The following is a 24,263-nucleotide window of genomic DNA, read 5'->3' as shown; positions in this document are numbered from 1 at the left end:
CAGTGACGATGCCAAGTGAGGTCAAGAAGAGGGTGGCAAGGGGTTACCTGGGTGGCTCAGTTGGTTGGGCAACTGCCTTCGGCTCAGGTCACTATCCCAGAATCCCAGGACTGAGCCCTGCATCGGGCTCCCAGCTCCGTGGGAAGTCTGCTTCTCCTTCTGACCTTCTCCCCTTTCATGCTCTCTCTCTCACTCTAATAAATAAATAAAATCTTAAAAAAAAAAAAAAAAAAAAAGAACAGGGTGGCACGCAGCAGAAGGTGTAGGCGAGGGGAGGCACGTGAGGTTGGAAAGGAGGAATGCACGCGTGCGTGTGGTATGTGCACGTGTGTGTACTGGAGACCAAGTGTCCCATGGGTCAGGGCAAGGCTCTGCGTTTTACTCTGTGTGAGCAGGGACGTCGCTGGAGCGTCTGGAGACACACATGGTGGGAGTGTGTCCATGTTTCCTCTCCAAGCAGTGACGGGCCGCAGAAACGAGGGGTGAATGTGACCATCTTTTACCATTTGCTAACTGTCCCTTTCTCTACTCACACCAGTTCCCGACCCTGAAGATTCCGCCTCCTTCACGGAAATATCTGAGCAGTTACAAATAGATTTCTTTCCCAGCAAACACTTGGAAAAACTTTCCTCAGAGCAAATGCGACGTTATCTTCAGTACAAGACGATTCTCTCACTTTGCTGGTTCCACTCCTGCATCAGGTCAATCCTCAGAATTCAAAAAGCTCCTCTCACAGAGGCTACAGGACATCACAGGAGCCACGTTCTGCCTTTCTTAAGTTAATCCTCCTCATCCCCACCACAGATAATTAACATTGGAACGTGTGTCCCAACTACTGTAACCTGTCAGCGCCACCAGGCGAGCAGGACAGGGGGCCGGAGGGGGACAGATGCGGCCCCTGTTGCTCCTTCTACAACACTCATCTCACCGGGCAAGGCGCAGGTGCAGAAACTGCTCACCTGAATGTAAATGAAATTCTGGGAAGATCAACTGGCAAGAAAATACCTGGTTCTTCCTGATCACTCAAATTAACAAGGTTTTTTGTGACCTCCTCTTGGTTTTGGCCCTACGTGCACTCTTGAGTGCCTATTTGCTTAATCAGTTATGTATTTTTCTACATCCTCTCACATTCTGCTTGAAAGCGATTCAGAAAGTTAAGAAGTTGCCAAAATCTGGAGAGATCAGATTCCATTTTAACAGCCAGCAAAGGACCTGCCAACTGAATGGAATTTTGTAATTACCGAGTAAAAGGCTGGCACTTCCTTGCCAAGAACAGAGTAAAAGCATGAACACTGAGGAGCGAGGTAGCCAGTGAGGGCGAGAACAGCACGAGCCCTACCGCGAGCACAGCGTGGGGTGCGGCAGGTGAGTTCCGGACTCGGGCCTTGCCGCGAACTTAGTTACGCGACTGACCTCCCTGTCCCCCGGGGTTCCTTATGGTAGCTGGGAGGGCCGCTGTGAGGACAGAGGGATAATGTGTGCAGAGTGCTGGCACGGGGTCTGGCCCGCGATGCTCAGTATTTAGAGCTATCATTACACAGTTATCTCCCGTTGTAGCTGCCGAATCTAGATCAGAGACGAGGCTGGGATGCTAGGAGCCCAGTGCTAGTAAAAGCAGCACACAATCTGGTACCTTCCTGAGTGCAAGCTGGAGATAAATAGGCCAGGGAGAGAGAGCATTTCTCTCACCATTTACAGTAAAACCGATTAACAAAGCACTTCCATCATGTACAGAAACGGATTCCTAAAAAGGATGCCTGCTGCATTACTGTAATGGCGCAGCAGGATTTTATCCATGTGAAAAAGACACTTCCACCTTCGGGAAATTTACTTGAGAAACCGTAACACAACGTTCAACCCAATACAAATATCAACCTTCCTGAATCGATATCCAACCCTGCACCAGCATTCCTTTCTCTCCTTATGTACTCTCTCTAATGTTTCTTCTGAACGCTGTCAAATTTAATGAAGTATACCTAAGGCCTAGTGCCGTCTCTATTTATAACCCGGAGTTATTTTTGAACAGTGCTGAGCACAAATACCAAATCAGTCCAGTGGAAACTTCAATTTAAGAGCAAAATCGTAAGACAATGAGTCAGGGGTTCAGAAGGAAGGTGCTATTATATCTTCTTGCCCAAAGTCACCTAGAGAACCCAAGCAGTCTTTTTTCACACGGCTTCCGGGGGTGTGGGGGAACATTCAGCAGCATCGCGAACTAAGTGTCAGCCTTGACTGTCATTCCAGAGGCTGTCTAAACAAGGATCTAGCTTCACTGCGGTCAAGGAGGTGATCAGTGAAATTTAAGGTTAGAAGTGGAAGCAGAATCAGTTATACCAGACGGGATGGCCCCACACACTCTTAAATAGATTGCCACACCCGGCTGGGGCAGGAGAGGGGGAAACACACACACACACACGTACACAGCCCCGTTGCCATTCCTAAGTAGCAGCAGTCCATGCAACCGCACGTAAGGAAACATGCCCCCACTGTGTACGGTTTGCTCACATCTGGCAGCTTAAAAGAAAACCCGCCATAGATGAACGAAGGGTCCCTCATTTCAGACCTTAGGCTTGATGACTCATCTTTAATCTGCTGTTTGTGTCTCTGATAAATGATTACACATAAGCGTTCCTCCAACCTCACCAGGCAACAACGAGGAAGACTTTCCTAGGTGCCACTTTACCCTAGAGTAAGGTAAGGTCCTAATGCCTCACTCCATGCAAGCTCGCCACATCCTGCCTCTCCAGGCCGTCTCGTTTGACCTGCCCTGTTTAAGATTCGAAGCACGGCCCTAGTGAGGGCTTATATAAAAGTTAGTTCCTAAGCACCTATGCACATGCAGGGGTGAGACTCCATTCCTCCGATACCTGGACCCAAACTGGACACAAGAAAACTCATCACCACCACCACCACCTTCATCATCACCATCACCATCTTCTTCTTCATCTTCATCACTACTGTCGCCAGAAAGCGCGAGGAAGAGGAAGGAGAGAGGACTGTCGTACATACTACCACAACAGAAGCAAAAAAGGTCATCAGGGAACAAAGGAAAAGACAAGAAGTGGAAATCTTTTGTAACTATCGCTTTTTAATTAAATGTTATGCTAAAAGTTCTGGTTACGGACATGCAGAAAAACAATTCATCTCAATGACAGAAAGACGCAGGTACATGGTGGGGGGCCAGGCACATTGGATTAGTGGCATTCTGTTAGGGCTCCTTTCCAACAGGCTCAAATCAAAGGGTCAAGGCACAAGCACGGGCCCAGACCAGTGGTCAGAGGTAAGGGACACAGGCCCAGACTTGCTCCCGCCACCCCGGGGGCTAACTGTATTCCAACTATGATCGACCACAGTACAGAGGGCTATAAAGTGCTCTGTGAGCCCCAACTCTCAAGTCGAACTGCCCACAGCCTCTGGACCTCATCTGTAAAGAGCAATGACACATGAACTGGATTTCAAAAAACGGAAAGTGACTCCTTTTTTTTTTTTTGGACAGGAAGGAGGAAGAGCGAGGGGTAAGAGCAGACTGAGGGACGCACCATGGACACCCACCACTTCAGGTTATCAAAGCCCGGCAGAAGCACGGACTTGGGCGCGAGCCCACCAGACTGGTTATACACACAGGTTAATAACCCCAAACAGGGAAACACATGTAACTGAGGTCAGCGTCACACACCAGTCCTTCCAAAGCGAGTTAATCGCCTCTCCCTGCACTGCAAACACGTACCCAGCTCTCCTGCTGAATAAATACCTAGGAGAGATCCTTAGGGCTGAGGGACGTCTGCTTGCGGCACTGGGCGAGGCGGCCAGGGAAGGTGGCCCTAGGCTGCTGGGTCTCTGTCTGGGAGAGCTGGCGGGCACCGCTTGAAGGCTACTAGCGAGGGCGGGGAGGCTGGGCGAGCTGGACAGAATGGAGATGCCCGGGGACCGCGGGGTAGGAGAAGTTGAAGACCCCCACGGGTGGGTGACGGTGTAGGGGCGATACCGTGGAGATGAGGGCTGGCTTCCTGCGGCAGACCCAGGAGCCGCGGCGTGCGGGCTGAGGGAAGTGGCGGGCCCGGCCGTCGGGCCGGCTGCACGGGCAGGGGAGGAGGCAAAGGACGGACTCCTGACCGGCGCCGAGCTCCAGAAACCTGAACGGGGGGCTGGGCTAGTTTCATAGAGGCTGAGTCAGTTGAGAAAGAGAGGAAAGAAGAGAAAATTGAAGACACACTTGAGGTAAATCACTAAAACGGAAACTAGTCACGCTTTTAAAGAACACTCTGATGACACTTCGTATCTCTAAACATGCAGGTGTACGAATCTCTCAGATACTCATCTAAATGGTTCTAATCCGACTTCCGTGCCCATCTTGAGGCTACATTTACGGTAGCTAAAGCCTCCTTTCCAGAGAATAATGTACTATATCCAGCCATCTGCTTCTAAACTTTACCAACAGCCTCACGACGGGAAGCCAGACAACCCTATCTGGAAAAGGCAAGCTCTCCAGCCACGACGGAGTGCCCCCACCCAAACACAACACATGCCGCCCTCTGACTGGCAAAGGCCCTTGAGGTCCCTGCCCTCACACACTTCCTGGCTGTTCTACTACCGAGCTCGCTCTGCACAAGGAACCACACTGACCTAGAGAAAGAGCTGGCACCGAAGGAACCCACGCCGCAGAACATGGGGCTAGTTCCTGGGTTGGAGCCGGTAGCGAGCATGAGATTTCTGTCTGGTGACCGAGCTGCCGCTGCAATTGGCTGTGACGTGGCCGTCAGACTGGCAAAGGGATTTTCATCTCTGGTCTGAGCAGACATCATTAGCACTTCCATTAAAATCTGGCCAATCAAGTCCTTAAAATCAGAGAACACTGTTGGAAAGGCAGAATAAAGAAGAGGTTACAATGCTTCTTCACATACACAGTCCTTGAATCAGCCAAAGGGAACCAGAGGGTCAGTGTGGCGTCCGGACTGGATTCTGAAACAGTGAGAGGACACTGCGGGAAAACTGGTGAAATCCAAACAAAGCCCAAGTTCAGATAATAGTAATGACTTAGTTCTGACAAACAGACTATGGTTACATAAGATGGAAACATTAGGGAAACTGGGTGAATGGCGTATGGGAACTGCTGCCACGATCTCCAAAACTCTTCTGTAAATCTAAAATTATGCCGAAATACAAAACATATTTAAAAAAAGAAAAGAAAAGAGAATTGGAGCGCACCCAAAGAGAATCACTGCTCATATATATTATCTGTTTTGTTTATCGTTCTAGAAACAAAGCTGGGTTCACATTTCTTCACCTACCAATGTATTATGCACAGTAAAACCACTAAATGCCAGGTTCAAAATCTTTTATGAAGGTTCTAATATTTAGTCACCATCTGGCCTTCTGGAACAAATTCTATTTTCTAACTCCTTCCTTATTCTTCGAAGCTCCCAAATGCTTTACCGCAGGTCTTCAGATACATTTTAAATATCACTAAATACATGAGAGCTGTAACACTGTAAACCTTATCTGATCTGGCTATTAAAAATAGTCACTTATATATGTACAAGACAGATTTAAGAATTCTAAGGTTTACAATAAGAAAAATAACAAGGGGGTGCCTGGGTGGCTCAGCCGGCTAAGCACCCGCTCTTGATTTAGGCTCAGGTCATGATCTCAGGGTTGTGAGATCGTCAGGCTCCTTGCTCAGCGGGGAGTCTGGTAGAGAGTCTTGCTCTCCCCCCGCCCCACTTGCTCGCTCACTTTCTCTCTCTGTACTAAACATTTCATTAAAAAGTAGCTATTACTTTAAAAAAAAAAAAAAAAAGAAGAAGACGAAGAAGTGGTGGCAGGCTTTTGAAACACAGGCTCACATCTTTAACCATAGTAGTAATAAGATCCCAGTAAAATCAGAAGTGAACTACCCATCTGCCAGGAACATGGGGGACTTTTCTTGCCAGGGAAGATGGGCAGCACAAAAAAGGGAAAGACAACCTTCTTTTCATTTCACTCATTTAAAGTACCTCTACAGAGGGATTATTAAGTGCCAGGCACACTTCTAGGCCCCAGGAATACATCAGGGAGCAAGGTCATGGTCGAGTGACATGAAAGGAACACACAGCACACCACCCCATCTCTTCCGCATTCCAAATGACTTCTGTCAAAAGAAGAGTGTCAGTGCCCGAAATGCTGTGATCTTGCTAGAAGTTTTACTGCTTTGTTACAGAAGTGCGGTTTAGGGTAGCCTCTTAAAATAGAATCCTGGAAACACAGCAAAATATCAATGTTTTAGCCTGCTAAGCAATTTGATCGAGATTTACTCCACGGTCTGCACATGACCTGATCGGCACTTCAAGCAAGTACAGGTCATCCGAGCACCTCGCCCAGCACCCCTGGAGACCGTCCAGTGGACTCCTATTTATTAGAGACATTAACTTCAACTCTGAAATAATGGAGAACGTTAACTTATTTATATAGTTTTCTGCTAGAGAAATCATGAAAGTTGAAAAAAAAAATGGTTTATCAGTAAGATCCGTGGACAGTGGCCAAACAGCAGTGTCCTCATCAAGAACTCTATCTGTAGTCAAAACACTTAACCCCAAAGCAAGAGAAAGTGAGTGTGGGTAACAGAAGGGCGAAGATATGACACTCTTGTTTTCTCTTAACAGTGAAGCTAGATTCCTACCTTCTTTTGGGTTCTGCTTAAATTGTGCAGAAAGAGAAGAAAGAAAGATGACATCTCTGTCCCGATCCTTCCAGGAGACGCGGAAGATCTTACAGACCAGCTGCAAGGCCTGCTCTTCGGACACTTCTGAACCCGAGGAAGGCTCCTTGTGAGGGAGAAGATTTGCAGGGTAAGTTCAAGTCACTCATTTATTAATCGGGATATTTTAGAAATGCATACGACTGTTCACCCACTGACTAAGGGGAAAATAAGCTTGTTACTCTGACTTCAGCACCACATGGAGGTTTCATCCGCTTACAACTCTCTACGGGGGTGGACAAAGGAGCAGGGACATTACTGCAATCACCAAGGGAGGAATTAGATAAAGGATGCATATACATCTTGTTCGTTTCCTTTCCCAAACGCCAAAGAACCAGGATAACATCAGCACAGAACTCATTTTCATCCAAAATCTTTTCCAGAATTTAATGTTACTCACTAGTTTCTGTCACAGATAAAATATCATGTATATAAAAGAATTCTGGAAACACGTAAGAACTCTACAAAATAAAGCATCGCGCCACTAGAAGGCCACAGTCCAACAGGTGACCACCCCTTGCTGCGGAACACTCCTGATCACCACACCGGAAGGGACGCAACGGTCTCTGCCAGGTCTACCCCCAGAACATCCGCCAAAACAGAACAGGTCTTTCTGGCTAACTATAGGGAACTAAACTCAGATGGTAACAAAATATAAAGACCTCGTATTTTACATGAGCTTCTAAGTGCTACTGGACTTCACGTATTCTTGCTTCAATTCCCAGCCATTTTCCTCTGAATACTACGGAAGATCTGATGACCTACTTGCATAAGCAAAAGACCAACAGAAAAAGTTCAAATTAGCGCTAAATTCCTTCTCATTACCAACTCCATCTACTGACAAAAATATGGGTCTGAAACCAAGCTAACTGCAGGATCTGCCCGGATGAAAGAGTGAGCTCTCCTTCCATTAGAGCAATCTTAGCTCCCCATTTCTCCTCCCAAAAAGAAAAAAAAAAGAGTCACCTCAACAGAATTTGCTGACCTGGGGCAGCTCACTCGGATCAACCGTGCAGATGGGAGAACCAAAAGGGCAATTATATTACCTGTTCTACAAACAGAAGCAAGGGCTTCATTTCTTACCAACCTTATCGCTGAGGCTCCTCTTTTCTCTTCGATCGTTTTCATCAACCTCCATATTTTCAATTCCTGAATCCACATCCACCTGGGACATGCTTTAAGTATAAAAGACAAATAAGGCTTTTACCTTTTATAAATCCACCCAATGTCATAGCTCCTGGTTGAGGAGACGTTCTTAACTATCAGTCAAAATTAGTCAAGAAGACAAAAATAATAAAGCAAAGAAGTCAAAATCAGTCAAGAAGGCAAAATAATAATAAATATTTTCTCTGATTGACTTTTAAGAGCTCTTCATATACTAAGATGTAAACATTCTGTCTTTACATTTGCTGGAGATATTTTTCCTAAGTTGGCATTTTCTGAGGCTCACTTTCGAAAGCAAATTAGAGGTTATTTTCTGTACATATCATTTTTAAATGGCACATATACAATCAGAGCCTGATTACAAAAATCTGGTCAAGCACATATATTAATTTTTCCCACATTAAATAAATAATTTTCCCAGCACCATTTATTGAAAAGAGCATCCTTTTTATGCTAATATGAAATCACCTCTCACAGGTCCAGTAGCCATGTATACAAGTATGGGTCTTTTTCTGGATATTCATTTCTGTTCCATTAGATAATCTGCCTGTCCCCGAACAAAAACTACTCTATCTTACTTCTAATACTTCACAGTCAATCTTGATATCTGCTGGGTCAATGTCTCCACCTTACTCTCCTACTTCAGGAGAGTCAGCCATTTTTGGCCTCTGGCTCATCCCCACATACTTAAGAATCAGCTGTACAGATTTCTTAAAAATCCTGTTGGTATTTTCACTAGAATTTTATGGACTCTTGAGATCAAACTGGGAGAAAGGATTTCATTACATTCTTGAGTCCATAATAAGCATCTCTCTCCAAGTTTTTAGATCTTCTTCAAGGTCTTTCAATAAATCTTTTCTTTTACACAGGGTCCACACCTAGCACGGAGCCCAGTGCAGGGCCTGAACTCACAACCCTCAGATCAAGACCCGAGCAGACATCAAGAGCCAGCCATTCAACTGACTGAGCCACCCAGGCACCCCTGGTCTTTCAATAAACTTTCACTGTTTTCTCTCCAAGTCTTTCACTTCTTTTGCTAAATTTATACCTAGGTACCATATGTTTTTAAATGAAATTGGGAATGGTACCTCTTAAAAATTAAGTTTTCTAATTTCTTGTTGCTAGTCCATAGTAATACAACTCTGAGACCTCTGAGAAACAACTTATTTACTTACACATAGGATTTACTAGGTAGAAAACCATTTCTTCTCTAAATAGTAACTACTTCATTTCTTCCACTCTAACCCTTATTTGATCGCACTGGGTAGGATCCCCGCGTCGATCAGACATAAAAAGAGCGAGCAGCCACCTTTGTTCTTTTTCCTGATTTTAAAGGGAGTGTTTCTAATTTCTCACCCCAGACTATGAGAGTTGCTGTAGTTTCTTGAGAGACGTCCTTTATATTAGTCAGAATACGGTAGGCTATGCTGTGGTTACACACACACACTTGGAAATCTTAGAGGCTTAACACTATAATGGTTATTTCTTGCTTACGCAAAGTCTGGTGAGAGTGAAGCATCCTTACTCCATCTTTAATCTATGCCATCTGCAATACACAGCCTCCAAGGTCACTGGAGCAAGAGAAGAGAGGGATGGAGGAGGAATCGGCTCAACTGCCTTCACCTAAAAGTGACACATGTCACTTCCACTCACAGTCTACCGGACAAAACTAGTCACTTGGTCCCCGTCTACTCACTGAACTCTGTCTCTGCCATATCGCTAATTCAGGAGGCACCTTTCTGTTTCCTGTCTGCGAAGATTCTTATCACGGACTGTGGCTTTTATAAAACTTTTCCAACTACCAAGATTATACGGCTTTTCTCTTCCATATACAACGTGCAGAATGATATTCATAGATTCACTAATGCTATACCCTTGCACGCTTGAGATAAACCCAAGTTGCTCATGTTATGTTATTACTTTAAACTTATAACTGAAATATCCGTACGGACCTAACCACAGATGACGTTGCGTGTTTGGCTGAATAAAGCTTCGCAAAAGAAACATACTGATGTAATCAGCACCCGCATCAAGAAACAGAGCATTACCAGCACTCCAAGAGCACCCGATGACCCTTCCACAACCAAGCAGGCCCACAGTAACCGCTATCCTGGCATCCAGTCCCACAGAAGCTTTGTCTGCTGTTTATGTGTTGTAATATTTGATTTGTCAGTATTTCAAGATTTTTGCAAATACATTCATGAACATGATTACCATGTAATTTTTTTCTTTTATATTATTCTTGTCTGGTTTTGATATTAAGGTCCTACAAGCTTTGTAAATTGGGTCGGTAACTATTCCCTATTTTTTAAGATTATCAGGAAAAATTTGTGTATAACTAGAATGGCAGAATCTGCCCATAAGATTATACGAGTGAGGAGCTTACTTTGGAAAATTTAAAAATACTGATTCGATTTATTTCATTGGTTTTTGATCATTCAGGTTTTCTCTTTCCTCTTGAGTCAATTTTAGGAGAACATTTTTCCAGGAATTTGATTTTCATCCAGATTTTCATGTTTATTTGCATGTTGTGCATTTCTATTTTTTTTCACAGAATTCTCTTTTTTAATAACAAACATGACCGAGATCCCCTTTCTATGCAGGCATTGTTCTAGCTGTCAGAGAGCTCGAGGGACCAACAAAAGGGACAAAACGACCCCTGTGTCATGGAGCTTACCTTCTAGTTAGAGGGAGAAAGACACCAATGAACATAATAAGTGAAACATATCGTACAATGATAACTGCTATGGAAAAATTAAGGAAAGGGCAACTGAGGGTGCAGGCCTTTCCATTTTAAATGGGGTGAGCCTCCCGGAGAAATGCCGCATGAAAACAGACCAGAGAGGGGTCGGCCATGCACATATGCAGGGAAAGAGTCTTCCCAGAAAAGGGTTTTTATTTCTGAGACTTACTTATATTCTCTTTTTCTCCGTTTCATTTATAATATATTACAGCTTTCTATTTTCTTCCGAGGACGTTAGCTGCGACATACAGTCCGTAACACGGAATATCTCTTACTGTTCAGTTCTAGATCCTTTCAAATTCCCATTATGATTTCTTCTTTGATCTGTATTTAGAAGCATGCTCTGTTTTAAAAACTGCCAACTGTATGAGGAAATTTTTAGGATTTTTCCTTCTATTAATTACCTAATTTAATGTCCTTGTCAGAAAACATGATCTATGTGACGCATCCCACAGAAACTCTCCGGTCGTTGGGGATTAGGGAAGAATGTGTGTTCTCCAACTGTACAGTGCCAAGTTCTGTATCTGTCAATTACATCAAGCTTTTAGCTGTGCGGTTTAATTTGTTCATATGCTTACTGATGCTCATTCTTTCTGATTTATTGATGGATGAAAGGAATGTTAACATCTCCCATTCTGATTATGTGTTGCTTTCTCCTAGTTTTACTGTCATGTGCTTTAGTGCTGCTGCTGTCGTCTTACCAAGTGCATATATTTTGGAAACTGTTAAACAGTACACAGTGCTTATTTCTAATATACTTTGTGCCTTAAAATCTAATCTATGAATATGTTTACCCCAGTCTTCTCTTGTTAAGTATCTGTGTGGGATTGGCTTTTCCCTTTCTTTCGCTTTCAGTGAAAGGTTGAAGATCTAACCTAATGTTTCAAGTGTGCCTTCTGTAAACATGGATACAGCTGAGTTCTGTTTTGTTTTTACCCCAATCTAAGCCTTTTCACTGTGATGCCTTATGATGACTGACCAATTTTCATTTCTTTCGATCTTCTATTTATTTGTCCCTTTTTAAAACCTTGTGTTTTTAAAACTTGTGTCCTTTTGAATTGACTTAAATTCTCCCGAGCTCCCAACTCCCATTCCATATTTTCCCTTGACTGGTTTGGAAGACATACTCCATTCCCATTCTTTTAGCGGCTACCCTTGAAGTTTTACCAAGTATCCTTTCATCAAAATGTAAAAGTTGGCCAAGTATCTTCACCCCTCTCCTACCCCTCTCCTAAGTGCCCGGGGACCTCACAGCTTGTTCTAACCACCCCGCTCAAGGTGGCTTCCCAGCTAAGCTGTGCAGCAAGTCCCATCTAACTCACTGTTTTCCTTCTCTCCCCCAGTGTCATTCTCTGCACTGTGGCTCGTGTCTTACACTGCCAGTCTTTGTTTAGATTCACACTTATTTCCTGCATTTGGCGTTCCAGCTTGCATCGCAGACGTCAGTCCTGGGACCGCTCTCCTTCCTCTTCAACTACACCTGCTAAAAGCTGGGCTCTTCTGGGGGCAGACTATCAGGTTGTTTTTGTTTGTGCACTTGTTTTTCTTTTGAATCGATAAATGTCTTTATTTCACCCTTGCGCCTGAAAGACAGGTGCACGAGGGCACACAAGTCCCAGCGGGCAGCTGATTTACTTTTCAGCCTTCGGATACTATTGTGCCTCCATGTGACCTCCGTCGTTCAGACATCGATCATTCCTTGGTCGCTCAACTCTTTGCTCTCTCTGACTGCTTTAAAGCTCTTTTGTCTTCAATGTTTGGAAATTTTACTACAAAATGTTCAGATATGAGCTTCCCTTGGTTTAATCAGCACGGGAGTTTCTGGGCCTTTTGAATCAGAGAAGTCATATCATTTATCAACTCTAGAAAAGTTCGTAGCCATTTATCTTTTTGAAAATGGCTTCCCAATCAAGAGAGGGAAAAAAGCATAGAATAAAGCGGGGTGTGAGGAGTTGCTCTAAGTCTCCCTACTCTCTCCTTCTGAATTTCCATGAGGTCTATCTTGGCTGTGTGTCCATTATGTCTCTAAATACACTGCACAGGTTTCACCATTTTCTCTTTGTGGCACACTCTGGGTAATTTCTTCAGCTCTACCGGTCGGTACATTAATTCTCTAGCTATGTCTAATCTAGCTATGTCTAACTCTTGCATCAGGTTTTCAATCTGAGTGATCTTTTCATTTCTAGAGATTCGACATGATTCTTTTTCAGCTGTGCTTGGTTGTTTTTATGGTTGCTTTCCCCTTATTCATGTTTTCAATTCCCTCTGTAATTTATTTAAACATGTGTGTTTTGTATTCCACACCTAGTAAATTCCAAACCCCAAAAATCTCCAGGTGAATACTTCTGTCATTTCTGCTCTGGGTCCCTTACTCATGCTGGCTTTTATCTGGCGCATTCTGTGATTTCTGACCATGAGCTCACACTTCTTGGCAATTTTTCTAAGGAAATTCTCTGAAGACATGGATGATTTATGTTTGCTTCTGCTAGGTGCCTTTCAGACAGCATAGGCCTGGCTCCACTGTATATGACAGTAGTTCTCAGCTTGAGGCTTTTCAGACTATAGCAAGAGCATAAATCTAGGTGCTCGACCCAGTGAAGTCACCCACTGGCCATGAAACTGCAGAGATGACTTGGCTTTGTAACAATTTATCAGCTCAGAGCTGTGGTAATAAGAACACGATTGTTTTTACTCTGTGGGATTGGATTTTTTCCTACTTGATCTTTTTCCTGGGAATGCAGTCCTTTCTGAATTCTTACCTAATGTAAGGTGATCTCTGATCTGGTTCCTCAACTCAAGCTTACCAAGTGCCAAAGCTCTATGCCACTGCTTCTTAACCTTTTCCACGTCATAACACACATAGAAAACAGTATTTGTCGGTCCACTGACATGAACTGTGGGAGCTGCTTCAGAGCAGAGGAGCTGGGTCCTGGGGTGGGAGGTGGGGGGCTCTGGCCTTCACGAGCAATAAAGGACTCAGTACCCAGCCACTCTGTCACCCACTCGTGGCACTGTGACAGCAGAGACAGACCCTATTCTAGGACATCCTGACCCTTATGGAGCTCCTAAGGCATGTGGCTTACCTGTCTGTACCCTTTGAAACTTAAAAATTTCACTAGTCAGTAAAACTTTGAAGAAATTTTTAGAGACTGACCTACGCCTGCCAACACAGTGTGTACAAAATACGGACATTAGAAAAAATTTAAAATAATTTTTTTTTTACCACTTATACCACTATTTTATAAAAGACATTTCAATGCCCAAACCAGAAACACTTCCATAAAGACTATTTCAGAATAATACAAAGACCTATAAACCTCACAGATCTCGCATTCATTTGCTAAGGACTGGCACAATCTCTGGGCTGGTGCTTGGGACTAGCGGACTAGAGACCAAAGTGACTGAATCTCTCCCTTTCCGTAAACCCAACCGCTTACTGGAAAATGGCTTACTTTACCTTTTTTCACAAGAGACGCCATCGATATCCATGCTCTGGGAACGTGAGAGAGACTGAGACTGGGTTTCAAGGCTATTGGAGGGCGAGCTGCTCAGAGAACTGACTCCTTCACTGCTCTGGCTTCGATGCGCTACTCCTGGCCGAAAAAGACATAAAAAGTAAAGTTTCCCGTGAAGTAACATTAGAGCCATCTGTAATGGCGACGGTAAACAAACACAATCAGCACTCCTACCATCAAGATAGCAGATAAGGAATCTCCATCGGGAGATCATGCTCAATGTTTAGTATTAAAATCACGGAAACATTAGCAAGAAATCATAGTTTTATCCATGTATGTCATACGAGGTCAGTGACACAGCTACATCTAAGAGCCAAACCCAACTCCTCATCACTTTCTCTTTCACCAATTCAAACATGGCCCTGATACAAATTAGCTTCTGTGACAGTCCAGAAAAATCCTCGAAATGCACCAAAAATAAGGAAAATTAATAAATGGCTGTAGAAATATACAGATGGACAGATGTGTGCCACAGCAAATACACCAAAATGTTAATGTAGGATCTTTGGTGTATATACAGGTGTTCATTGCAAAATTCTTTCACCTTTGTTTTAGGCTTAAGATTTTTACAACAAAATGTTGAAAACATGCCAACAGAGCCAATCTAAGCAATGTCCTTAAATACAGATCAACTCATTTGTTGACTGAACATCTCATCAGATGATGGTTTGGGGAAAATAAAAGCCCTGACACTGTCCTTGCCTTCGCAGAGCCTAGAGTATAGAGAGTAACAGCCGTGAGTACAGGGCAGATTGTTTCTTACCCATGTCTTTGAAACCATGTTTTTCTCATAGAATTAAAAAAATACTCCAACTCCACAAATACCTTTCCAAGAAAAAACAACGTTTTACCCAGGCATTTAAGTACTTTAAAAAATATATACTAATAACACATTATATGTTAATTAACTGAATTTAAATTTTAAAATGAGACATTAAAAACAAAAACAAAAAACACAACAACAGCAACTTGAATTACCATTTGTAGCTGAAACAAGAACCCAGCGGATAAACTTGAACACTCCCAGAATTACAAGAAAGCAGACTTGCGGCCCTTTTCTGTCTCTCATTGAAGAGTATCAGCAAACACTCATCCATTCCTGATAGTGGGTTTTAACACGTTTCTGTTTGTTAAAGCCTCTGCAAGACTCATGCAAGAAAAGAGAAACTAAATCCTCTATTCTGAAATAGATTCAAGAATACAGAAAATACCTAACGTGGCAGAAACTCAGAAATAAACCTGGAGAAGACAGAAAAACTTTCAATTCCCAAATTCAAGAATGTAACCCAAAGTAAGTTCTCAATAACTATTTACTGAAGGAATAAATAATACAGCCTCAATAAGGTCCTTAGGAGAATATTATTTTACCTAGTACGATGAAAGGTCTAACAATTTTTTTAAAGAATTTATTTCTTTACAGAGAGTGTGCACATGAGTGAGCGAGCGTGAGCGGGGGTGGGGGGTGGGGGGGGCAGAGGGAGAAAGAGAGAGAGAAGCTCAAGTTGACTCCACACTGAACCCAGCGTGGGACTCCATCTCACAACCTTGAGCTCATAACCTGACCTGAAACCAAGGATTGGATACTTAACCAACTGAGTCCCACCCAGCTGTAAATAAAATTAGTCAATAATAATAAAGTTCAACAATTTTTATGGAATAGCAATTAAGCAACTTTAAAACTTCTACCTTGTAAAACCAGTTTTAAAGTTAAATAGAGTAAGTTGTTTAAAAAAACCTGTATTTGTAACACAGCATACTAAACTACACTACAAATACAATGATCCTGCAGTAATACAATCCCAGAGTACACCAGACAGTACAGAATACTGTGGTTGTAATATTTTTTTTAAAGATTATTTATTTATTTATTTGACAGACAGAGATCACAGGTAGGCAGAGAGTCAGGCAGAGAGAGGAGGAAGCAGGCTCCCTGCTGAGCAGAGAGCCCCATACAGGGCTAGATCCCAGGACCCTGGGATCATGACCTGAGCCGAAGGCAGAGGCTTTAACCACCCAGGTGCCCCTGTGTTTGTAGTATTTTAATAAAACATCAAGGATATCATCCGAATTCTTTTTTTCCTGAACCCTCCATGTGATCTTTAGTGGGGCAATTCTCCCTGGAATTTAGTATGTATCACAGCCTTCCTCAATCCCATCTAGAATCTGGAGTGACCCCTCTGCTTTCTTAAACTTAAAAAAATGGATGGTGTCTTTGAGTTTATTTAGAATCAATATAAATTAAATATTGTGGCTAAAACCTAATCAAAGCAACAGCATAAAATATCAGTTTCCAAAGCGCCCTCTCTCCAGCTCCTACTTGGGAAACTGTTGTCAGGAAGCCAAATTTCAAGGAACAGAGATTTCCCCCCATTTCATCTCCATAAAGGCAGGTATTAAAGAATTAAAACAGACATAATCTCCTCCAATCCCCCTTTACAAGATGAGAAATGCTGTGCATTACCAATTTAAAAATGAGTCTTCAGGGTGCCTGGGTGGCTCAGTCGTTAAGCGCCTGCCTTTGGCTCAGATCATGATCCCAGGGTTCTGAGATCGAGCCCTGAGTTGGGCTCCCTGCTCGGCAGAGCCCTGCTTCTCCCTCTCCCACTCCCCCTGCTTGTGTTCCCTCTCTTGCTGTCTCTCTCTGGCAAATAAATAAATAAATAAAATCTAAAAAAGAAAAAATAAAAACAAGTCTTCAAAAAGTGAGGGTGTATGTAACAAAGAATGGAGAAAGCCACGTCTGCTTAATAGAAGACGAACTTTCAGGATGGCCGCTGTCCAAACTTTTATTACTAATAAGAGCTTGTTAAAGGAAAATTATACATTCTGTGTGGGAAGGCCGTAATTTTAAAGGAAATAATAAGGAGGGTTTTAAATCTCTAAGATTTTCCTCCCAGTACCACAGAATTTTCCTGAATGCTATTCCCTTTCAGGTATAAACCAAACCAAATGCCTATTTAAGCTGTAACACTAGATCTAGTCCAGTATTTTACACACACACACACACACACACACAGTGGCTTGCTAAATTCTAGTATAAAAAGAAACAGAATTGCCAAATGGAACCTTAAACCCCAATAAAGCTGTTAAAAAGTTGTATGTGTGGTGGGGGGTGACTTTAAAGGTCTTGGCCAATCCTCTTCTCCTTTACAGATGAGAATACTGAGATCTATGAAGTCTAAGAATTTCCCCTATTAGCAAGTTAAAAACAGAGGCAAGATTAAAATACATGTCTCTTGACTCCAAAGAAAATGCTGCTATTTCCGCCATCCCAAACTGCGGAACACTTCTGTGATCACAGCTATTTTACACCAAAGCTATATGTTTCATGTATTCTACAATTTCAAAAGCAAAACCTTAAAAAGATATTAGTGTTATAAAAAGACCCATCTTTCTACTACTAATCAAAATTCTAAGGCTAATTTACACAGATCTTGACCATGAACTAAGCTAAAGGGTTAACTAACATTCCCAGAAAACACAAAGTGCGCTCGTAGTTCACCTGGCCGATACCAAACGTGTGCCCTCAGAAGTGCTTCTAATGAGCATATCCTACTCCATGAAGCCAACGGATACATTCAGTTAGCAGCTCACTTCCTAGTGAACACATTTTGTTCTTGTGAATTAACACAAATAGAAGAACATTTCAAACCTGCAAAGAAATACAGTGGTACCTAAAATATTAAGAGAAGAAAACCAATGACACAAATTAGAAAAATGATTTAATCTTATTTATTTTTTTTAATATTTTATTTATTTATTTGACAGACAGAGGTCACAAGTAGGCAAGAAAGGCAGGCAGGGAGAGAGGAGGAAGCAGGCTCTCCACGGAGCAGAGAGCCAGATGTGGGGCTCGATCCCAGGACCCTGGGATCATGACCTGAGCCGAAAGCAGAGGCTTTAACCCACTGAGCCACCCAGGTGCCCCTAATCTTCTTATTTATGAGATAGTTTCCCTTCCTTCATATCAAAAGGGTGAATCATGCAAAGAATCATGCAAAGAATCAAAAGACCTTGACCGCTCCTTAGAGAACTGGTTGAGTGGAGGGCTAGTGCAAGAAAAAACAGGTAGAGCCTGTAGCATCTTACAGCACCGAAGAAATGAAAAGATAAGTTTTTAAAAAAAACTTAAAAAAAATCAAAAAAACTTAAAAAAACTTAAAAATTCAAAAAAATGAAAAGATAAGTATGTCAGACAGAGGAGTCAACCCAAAAGGGCTCCCAATGGCCAACACTAGAACAATTTGTGTAAAATAATAATGCAAAAAGAAATACAGCAATTTGAATTAAAACTCAAAATACAAAATAAACACACATGAGTTCTTACTGCTGTAAGTAACGAGAAGAGACAAATGTCCCTTACAGAAGAATTCCACCTAACACATCTCCATGCAGACATTCCCCATTCCAAAAGGTAAAGCTTAATTCTCACTGCCTGAGTGGGGTGGGCTGGATTTAGGAACTCGATTTCGAAGTATTGAGTCTGGAAAGGGAAAAAAAGTCATTAACTTCACGGTGGAGAGACCTCAAAATCACCAGCTTAACCAGGTGGTAAAGGTGACCACCACCAGGGGTGCGGTATGGACAGTGGGCACGCAGACAGGAAGTGACGAGAGGGCCCTTGGCATGTGTGATTTTCCTCCCTCAAAACCTCAAACCCCAGTCTAATCATGAGAAAAACATCAGACAAAGCCAAATTAAGAGAAAATTCTACAAAGCTCTTCAAAGCTGTCAAGATAAGGAAAACCACAGAAAGACTAACAAACTGTCAGAGACCAAAGGAGACTCCTCTTTAGTTAACAGAAGTACGCCAAATATTTTTTTTAAAAAGATTTTATTTATTTATTTGACAGAGGGAGACACAGCGAGAGAAGGAACACAGCAGAGGGAGTGGGAGGAGGAGGAGAAGCAGGCTTCCTGCTGAGCAGGGAGCCCGATTCAGGGCTCGATTCCAGAACCCTGGGATCATGACTTGAGCTGAAGGCAGCCACTTAACAACTGAGCCACCCAGGCGCCCCAAACCCCAAAGATTTTTATGGTTTCAGGTCTCACAATTAGGTCTTGTTCTTCATGTATTTTAAATATTAACTGCTTATGAGATACATAATTCACAAATATTTTCTCTCAGTCTCTAGGTTGTGTCTTCATTTTGTTAATGATTTCCTTTGCTCTGCAAACGCTTTTTAGTTTGATGTGGTCCCACGTGTTCATTTTTGCCTTTGTTGCTTGCTTTTGGAGTCAAATCCAAAAAACCATCACCAGGACTGACATCAACGAACTTACCGCCTATGTTTTCTGCTTGGAGTTTCATGGTTTCTCGTCTTACAGTCAAGTCTTTGTCCATTTTGCGTTTTCATGTATGGTGTAAGACAGTTCAGTCTCATCCTTTCGCGTGTGGGTGTCCGGTTTTCCCAGCACGGTTTACTGAAGAGACGGTCTTTCCCCATTGTACATTCTTGGCTCCTTTACTGTAAATTAACTGACCATATACAGACAGGTCTATTTCTGGGCTCTCTGTTCTGTTCCACTGATCTATGTGAATGTCCTTATGCCAGGCCATATGACTCTGATAACTATGGCTTTATAAGAGTTTGAAACCAGGGAATGTGATGCCTCCAGCTTTGTTCTTCCTCCTCAGGATTGTTCTGGCCTTCTGTGGTTCCCTACAAATTTTAGGATTCTTTGTCCTGTGAAAAATGACATTGAAATTTTCACAGGGACTGCATTGAATCTAGATTGCTTTAGCTTAGTATGGACATTTTATCAGTATTGATTCTTCCAATCCATGACCACAGATCATCCCATTTATTTATGTCTTCTTTAAATTCTGTCATCAATATCTTGTAGTTTTCCGTGTACATATCTCCCACCTCCTTGGTTAAATTTATTCCTCGGTATTTTCTTCTTTTTGATACAACTGTAAATGGAATTATTTTATTCCTTTTTCCCCACAGTTTGTTATAACTGTATAGAAACACAAGAGATTTTTGTGGGTGGCTCACTCTGTTAAGCATCTGCCTTCAGCTCAGGTCATGATCCCTGAGGGATTGATCCCCATGTTGGGCTCCCCGCTTAGCAGGGGTACTTCTCCCTCTCCTTTTGCCCCTCCCCCCTGCTTGTGTGCTCTTTCTCAAAAACAAATAAATAAAATCTAAAAAAAAAAAAAAAACCCAAGAATTTTTTTTGAGATTTTATTTATTTGATAGAAAAAGAGATCACAAGTAGGCAGAGAGGCAGGCGGGGAGGCGGGGGAAGCAGGCTCCCTGCTGAGCTAAGAGCCCAATGCGAGGCTCAATCCCAGGACCCTGAGATCATGACCTGAGCCAAACGCAGAGGCTTAACCACTAAGCCACTGAGGCACCCAAAATCAAGAAATTTTTGTATATTAATTTTATATCCTACAACCTTCCTGATTTCATTTACCAGTTCTAACAGTATTTTAGTGGAGTCATTAGGGCTTTATACATACAGTATCAAGTCATCTTCAAATCTGAAAATAGTGACAGTTCTACTTCTTTCTTTCCAATTTGGAATTTTTTTTTTTTTTTTTTTTTTGGGTGCCTAATTGGTCTTGTAGGACAGACTTCCAAAACTATACTGAATAAAAGCAGCAACAATGGGGACCTTCTTTTGTTCATAATCTTGGAGAAGCAGCTTTTGGCTTTTCACCAGCGGGTGGAACATTAGCTGTGGACTTACTGTACACAGCTTTTATTATGTTGAAGTCCACTTCCTCTATACCCACTTCTGTTGGGAGTTTTTCCCATACATGGACATTGAGCACTTATTCTAAAAGCTCATGATTTTTACCCTTCGTTTTGCTAAGTGGTCCATCACCCTGACTGGTGTGCCGACAGTGAACCTTCACTGGTTCCCTGAAATAAACCCCCACGTGATGACAGAGTACGGATGTTCCTTTAATGTACAGTTGATTTTGGTCAACTAATATTTCGTCAAGGATTTTTGCACCTATATTCACTGGGGATACTGGTCTACAATTTTCTTTTCTTTTATTAAAGATTTTATTTATTTGAGAGGGAGAGAGAGAGAGAGAGCACGAGAGAAGAGAAGGTCAGAGGGAGAAGCGGCCTCCCTGCGGAGCTGGGAGCCCGATTCGGGACTCGATCCCGGGACTCCAGGATCATGACCTGAGCCGAAGGCAGCAGTGGCTTAACCTACTGAGCCACCCAGGTGCGTGGTCTACAATTTTCTTTTCCTGTGGTGTCCTTTTCTGATTTTGGCACCAGGGTAGTGGCTGGCTTCATAAAATTGAGTTTGGAAATGTTCCCTCCTCCTTTTTTTTTTTTTTTAAATTAAAGATTTTATTTATTTCTTTATTTGTCAGAGAGAGAGAGAGAGAGAGCGAGCACGCACAAGTAGGCAGAGTGGCAGGCAGAGGCAGAGAGAGAAGCAGGCAAGGAGCAGGGAGCCTGATGCAGGACTCGATCCCAGCACCCTGGGATCATGACTGGAGCCGAAGGCAGTGGCTTAACCGACTGAGCCACCCAGGTGCCCCTCTTTTTTTTTTTGTGGTTGGGGGAGACTTTGAGATGGATCAGTATTAATGCTTTGAATTCACCAGTGAAGCCGTCTGGTTCTGGACTTCTGTTTGTTGGAGATTTTTGATTAATGATTCAATCTCTTTACTAGTAATCAGTCTATTCAGATTTTCTATTTTTTTTCATGGTTCAGTCTTAGAAGGGTGTATGTCAAAACATTAATTTTTCTTAAACGCACTCCCTCAGCCTCCAATTGGGGGACTAGAGACAGATGGTGAGAAAAAGTGCCAGCCTATTCCCAAACCAAAACCAGAGAATGACTTCCTGGACACATACCTACTATGAGCTTAGCAGAGAGAAGGGGAAACAGAAGACAGCTCCATCTAGTCAGGAAAACAAGATAAATGCACATGAAACTCAGAATGGCTCGTGCAGCACAATTCCTAAGGGTTCTCCGTGTCTCCACTGTGATGATGACAAGAATAGGAGCAGCAATGCTCTAAAAACAGAACATGGAGTTAAATGAAGAGGGGCTTGATCACAGAGGACCCTGAAAGCTCCCAGACTACACTGTAGTTGCAAACATGGAGACAAGACTTCTGAGCAGGTGACGTGTCTAATCTCTCCAAGTAGGCCAGAAATTCCCCGAGACAGGAAGCACATTTTATGGAACCCACTCTCACACGATTGACCTCTGTGCCCTCCCTAGACTTGCAAGCCTGACGTAAGCAGGGAAAGCAGGAGCACCATAATGTTCGTGTCCCACCGTGTGGGCGGAGGGCTAGTGGGTAGTTTGGAGTCTGATGCAACAGAAGTTCAAGGACCAGGTTAGCCTAAATGGGGACAGAGAAGGAGAAGAGAGGGACCGATCCCAGGCTGAAACAGGAAGTTGTTTCCCAGTGCTACTGACAAGCTGTCAGCACTTTTTCCAGACTCACAAAGTAAGGATCATGACCCTAGGAATAATGCTACATAATGCAGCCCATTATAATAACAAAGCCAGCCCAATGCAGAGAACATTCTGCCCCCATCGGTGGCCAAATTATATCTAAAATATCCCCCCTTGGGTGACCAAAAAGCCGCTCCAGTGAGATGAGCTATCCATGCCAGTAAAGGATACACCTGTTACAATGAAAGCGAAAAGGATTTCAACCACCACCAGGAGCCTCCTGAGCCAGGCAGTCTGCAGGGGTCTCACGGCAGCCCACTGGCCTTGAACTTGTGCCTGAGCCTCTGCCTCCAGTTTGCTTCTGACTCACCCTCAAGCCCTCTTCACTGCCCTCTCCCAAGCTGTAGACTGAACAGAAACAATAGGGCTTCTTTCTGAAGAAGGAGGGGAAAAAAATGATTTAAATACCAGACTGGCAATCAAGGATAGGATGAAAGGTTCTATCATTGCTAACAGCATTCTTTGCCAAAGACAATTAAGGAAAGTGTGATTTTGTTGGAATTTCTACCAATGTACTGTTATTTAATAATATGTTCTGTATCAGAACTGGAGGAGGAAGTTGAGAGGAACTGAAGAGGACTGTGCCATCCCAAGCCTTACATCAATCACCACCAAGCCCATATCTGCCCCAGGACCTTTGCATTTGTTGTTCCTTCTGTCAGGAAAGAACGCTCAATAGATAACCACTTGGTCTGCTCCCCAGCTTTATTCAGGCTTCTTTCGAAATGTCATCTTCTTAATGAGGCCTACTGTCAACTCTCTAACTGAAAATAGCAACACCTTCCTCCCTTGGCAACATAACTCTCTAGTTTCTCCACAATAATTCTCACCACCTGACAGATTTTATAGTTCTTAAAAATCGTCTGTCTTCTCTCACTAGACCAGAAGCGATGTGACCTAGCACAGAATCAGACACATGAGAGGGTTTAAATAAACAGGTAGTAAATGAAGGCTGCATGAATTTACAGGTTCAGTAGATCACTGATAACAACTGATAAAAAACGAAATGTAAAACAGATCATAAAGCACCTCGAACCAATCTGGGGGGTTTAGAATAATAATTGTAACGGGATATGGAAGGAAGTTCCCTACTTTCAGAAGTAATAATCCTGTGTTGGTGTTGTTTTTAAGGCAGAATTTTCAATCAGATAAATCCTTGGGGGAAAATTCTCCCAAAGAGTTGACCACCACAGGCGGAGTCTGGGGCAGACAGAGACCACTGAGGGCGGGCAGTGTCAGGGGTGGTGTGCGAGCCTCCGTGAGGACGTCCCCTTCTGCCGGATGAGGGACCCTCTGACACGTCCCCATCTTGGCTGGCAGTCCTGGCTCCTAACCCAGTGCCTAGCACACAGAAGGCATTAAACAAGTGTCCAAATGCATAAATGGAAGCAGGACAAAGACCATTTTCAAACACAAGAATTTAGGTTAAATTATTATTAAGTATATTAAAGACTAGCAGGCAGACGGAGGAAATGGCCTCTGTGTTTCTAATCCAAACCCTGGAACCAGCCCAGAGGCCAAACATATCATTTGGCTTCTGTCTCATCCAAACAGGCCCCTCCGTTCACTTCTGCTCCCAGAGCAGAGGCTCGTCACAGCAGATGGAAACAGAATTCAGGGGGTCAAAATTATAGTAGCTGTTTGATTAGCTGCTAGATCT

At 43.0% G+C, this 24,263-nt stretch overlaps 1 protein-coding gene and 1 long non-coding RNA gene across 5 annotated transcripts in view; one reads left to right on the top strand and one right to left on the bottom strand.

The window, feature by feature from the left end:
- Positions 1 to 24,263, bottom strand: part of UBE4B (ubiquitination factor E4B) — a 120,219-nt gene that overhangs the window by 52,472 nt on the left and 43,484 nt on the right. Inside the window, exons 1-7 of one of the 3 annotated variants that reach the window (XM_045063714.1) lie at positions 14,098 to 14,222; positions 9,392 to 9,468; positions 7,821 to 7,908; positions 6,656 to 6,800; positions 4,624 to 4,852; positions 3,752 to 4,165; positions 2,868 to 3,008 (exon numbers count right to left, since the gene is read on the bottom strand). In XM_045063714.1, the coding sequence (XP_044919649.1) occupies positions 2,868 to 3,008; positions 3,752 to 4,165; positions 4,624 to 4,852; positions 6,656 to 6,800; positions 7,821 to 7,907 (1,016 nt within the window). In that variant the 5' untranslated portion in view covers position 7,908; positions 9,392 to 9,468; positions 14,098 to 14,222. Of the gene's footprint in view, positions 1 to 2,867; positions 3,009 to 3,751; positions 4,166 to 4,623; positions 4,853 to 6,655; positions 6,801 to 7,820; positions 7,909 to 9,391; positions 9,469 to 14,097; positions 14,234 to 24,263 lie in introns of those variants that run through there. The other 2 variants (XM_045063713.1, XM_045063716.1) reach the window with 2 other exon arrangements.
- LOC106004334 overlaps positions 545 to 24,263 on the top strand; it is a 43,083-nt gene continuing 19,364 nt past the window's right edge. For both annotated transcript variants that reach the window (XR_006601661.1, XR_006601660.1), the window contains exons 1-2: positions 545 to 1,365; positions 6,639 to 6,824. This is a non-coding gene — a long non-coding RNA (uncharacterized LOC106004334). The remainder of the gene's footprint in view (positions 1,366 to 6,638; positions 6,825 to 24,263) is intronic.

The sequence above is a fragment of the Mustela putorius genome, unplaced genomic scaffold, assembly GCF_011764305.1.
Source record: "Mustela putorius furo isolate JIRA1106 unplaced genomic scaffold, ASM1176430v1.1 tig00003853_pilon_pilon_pilon, whole genome shotgun sequence".
Classification (NCBI taxonomy): Eukaryota; Metazoa; Chordata; class Mammalia; order Carnivora; family Mustelidae; genus Mustela; species Mustela putorius.
This window is presented reverse-complemented; position numbering and strand designations above follow the sequence as displayed.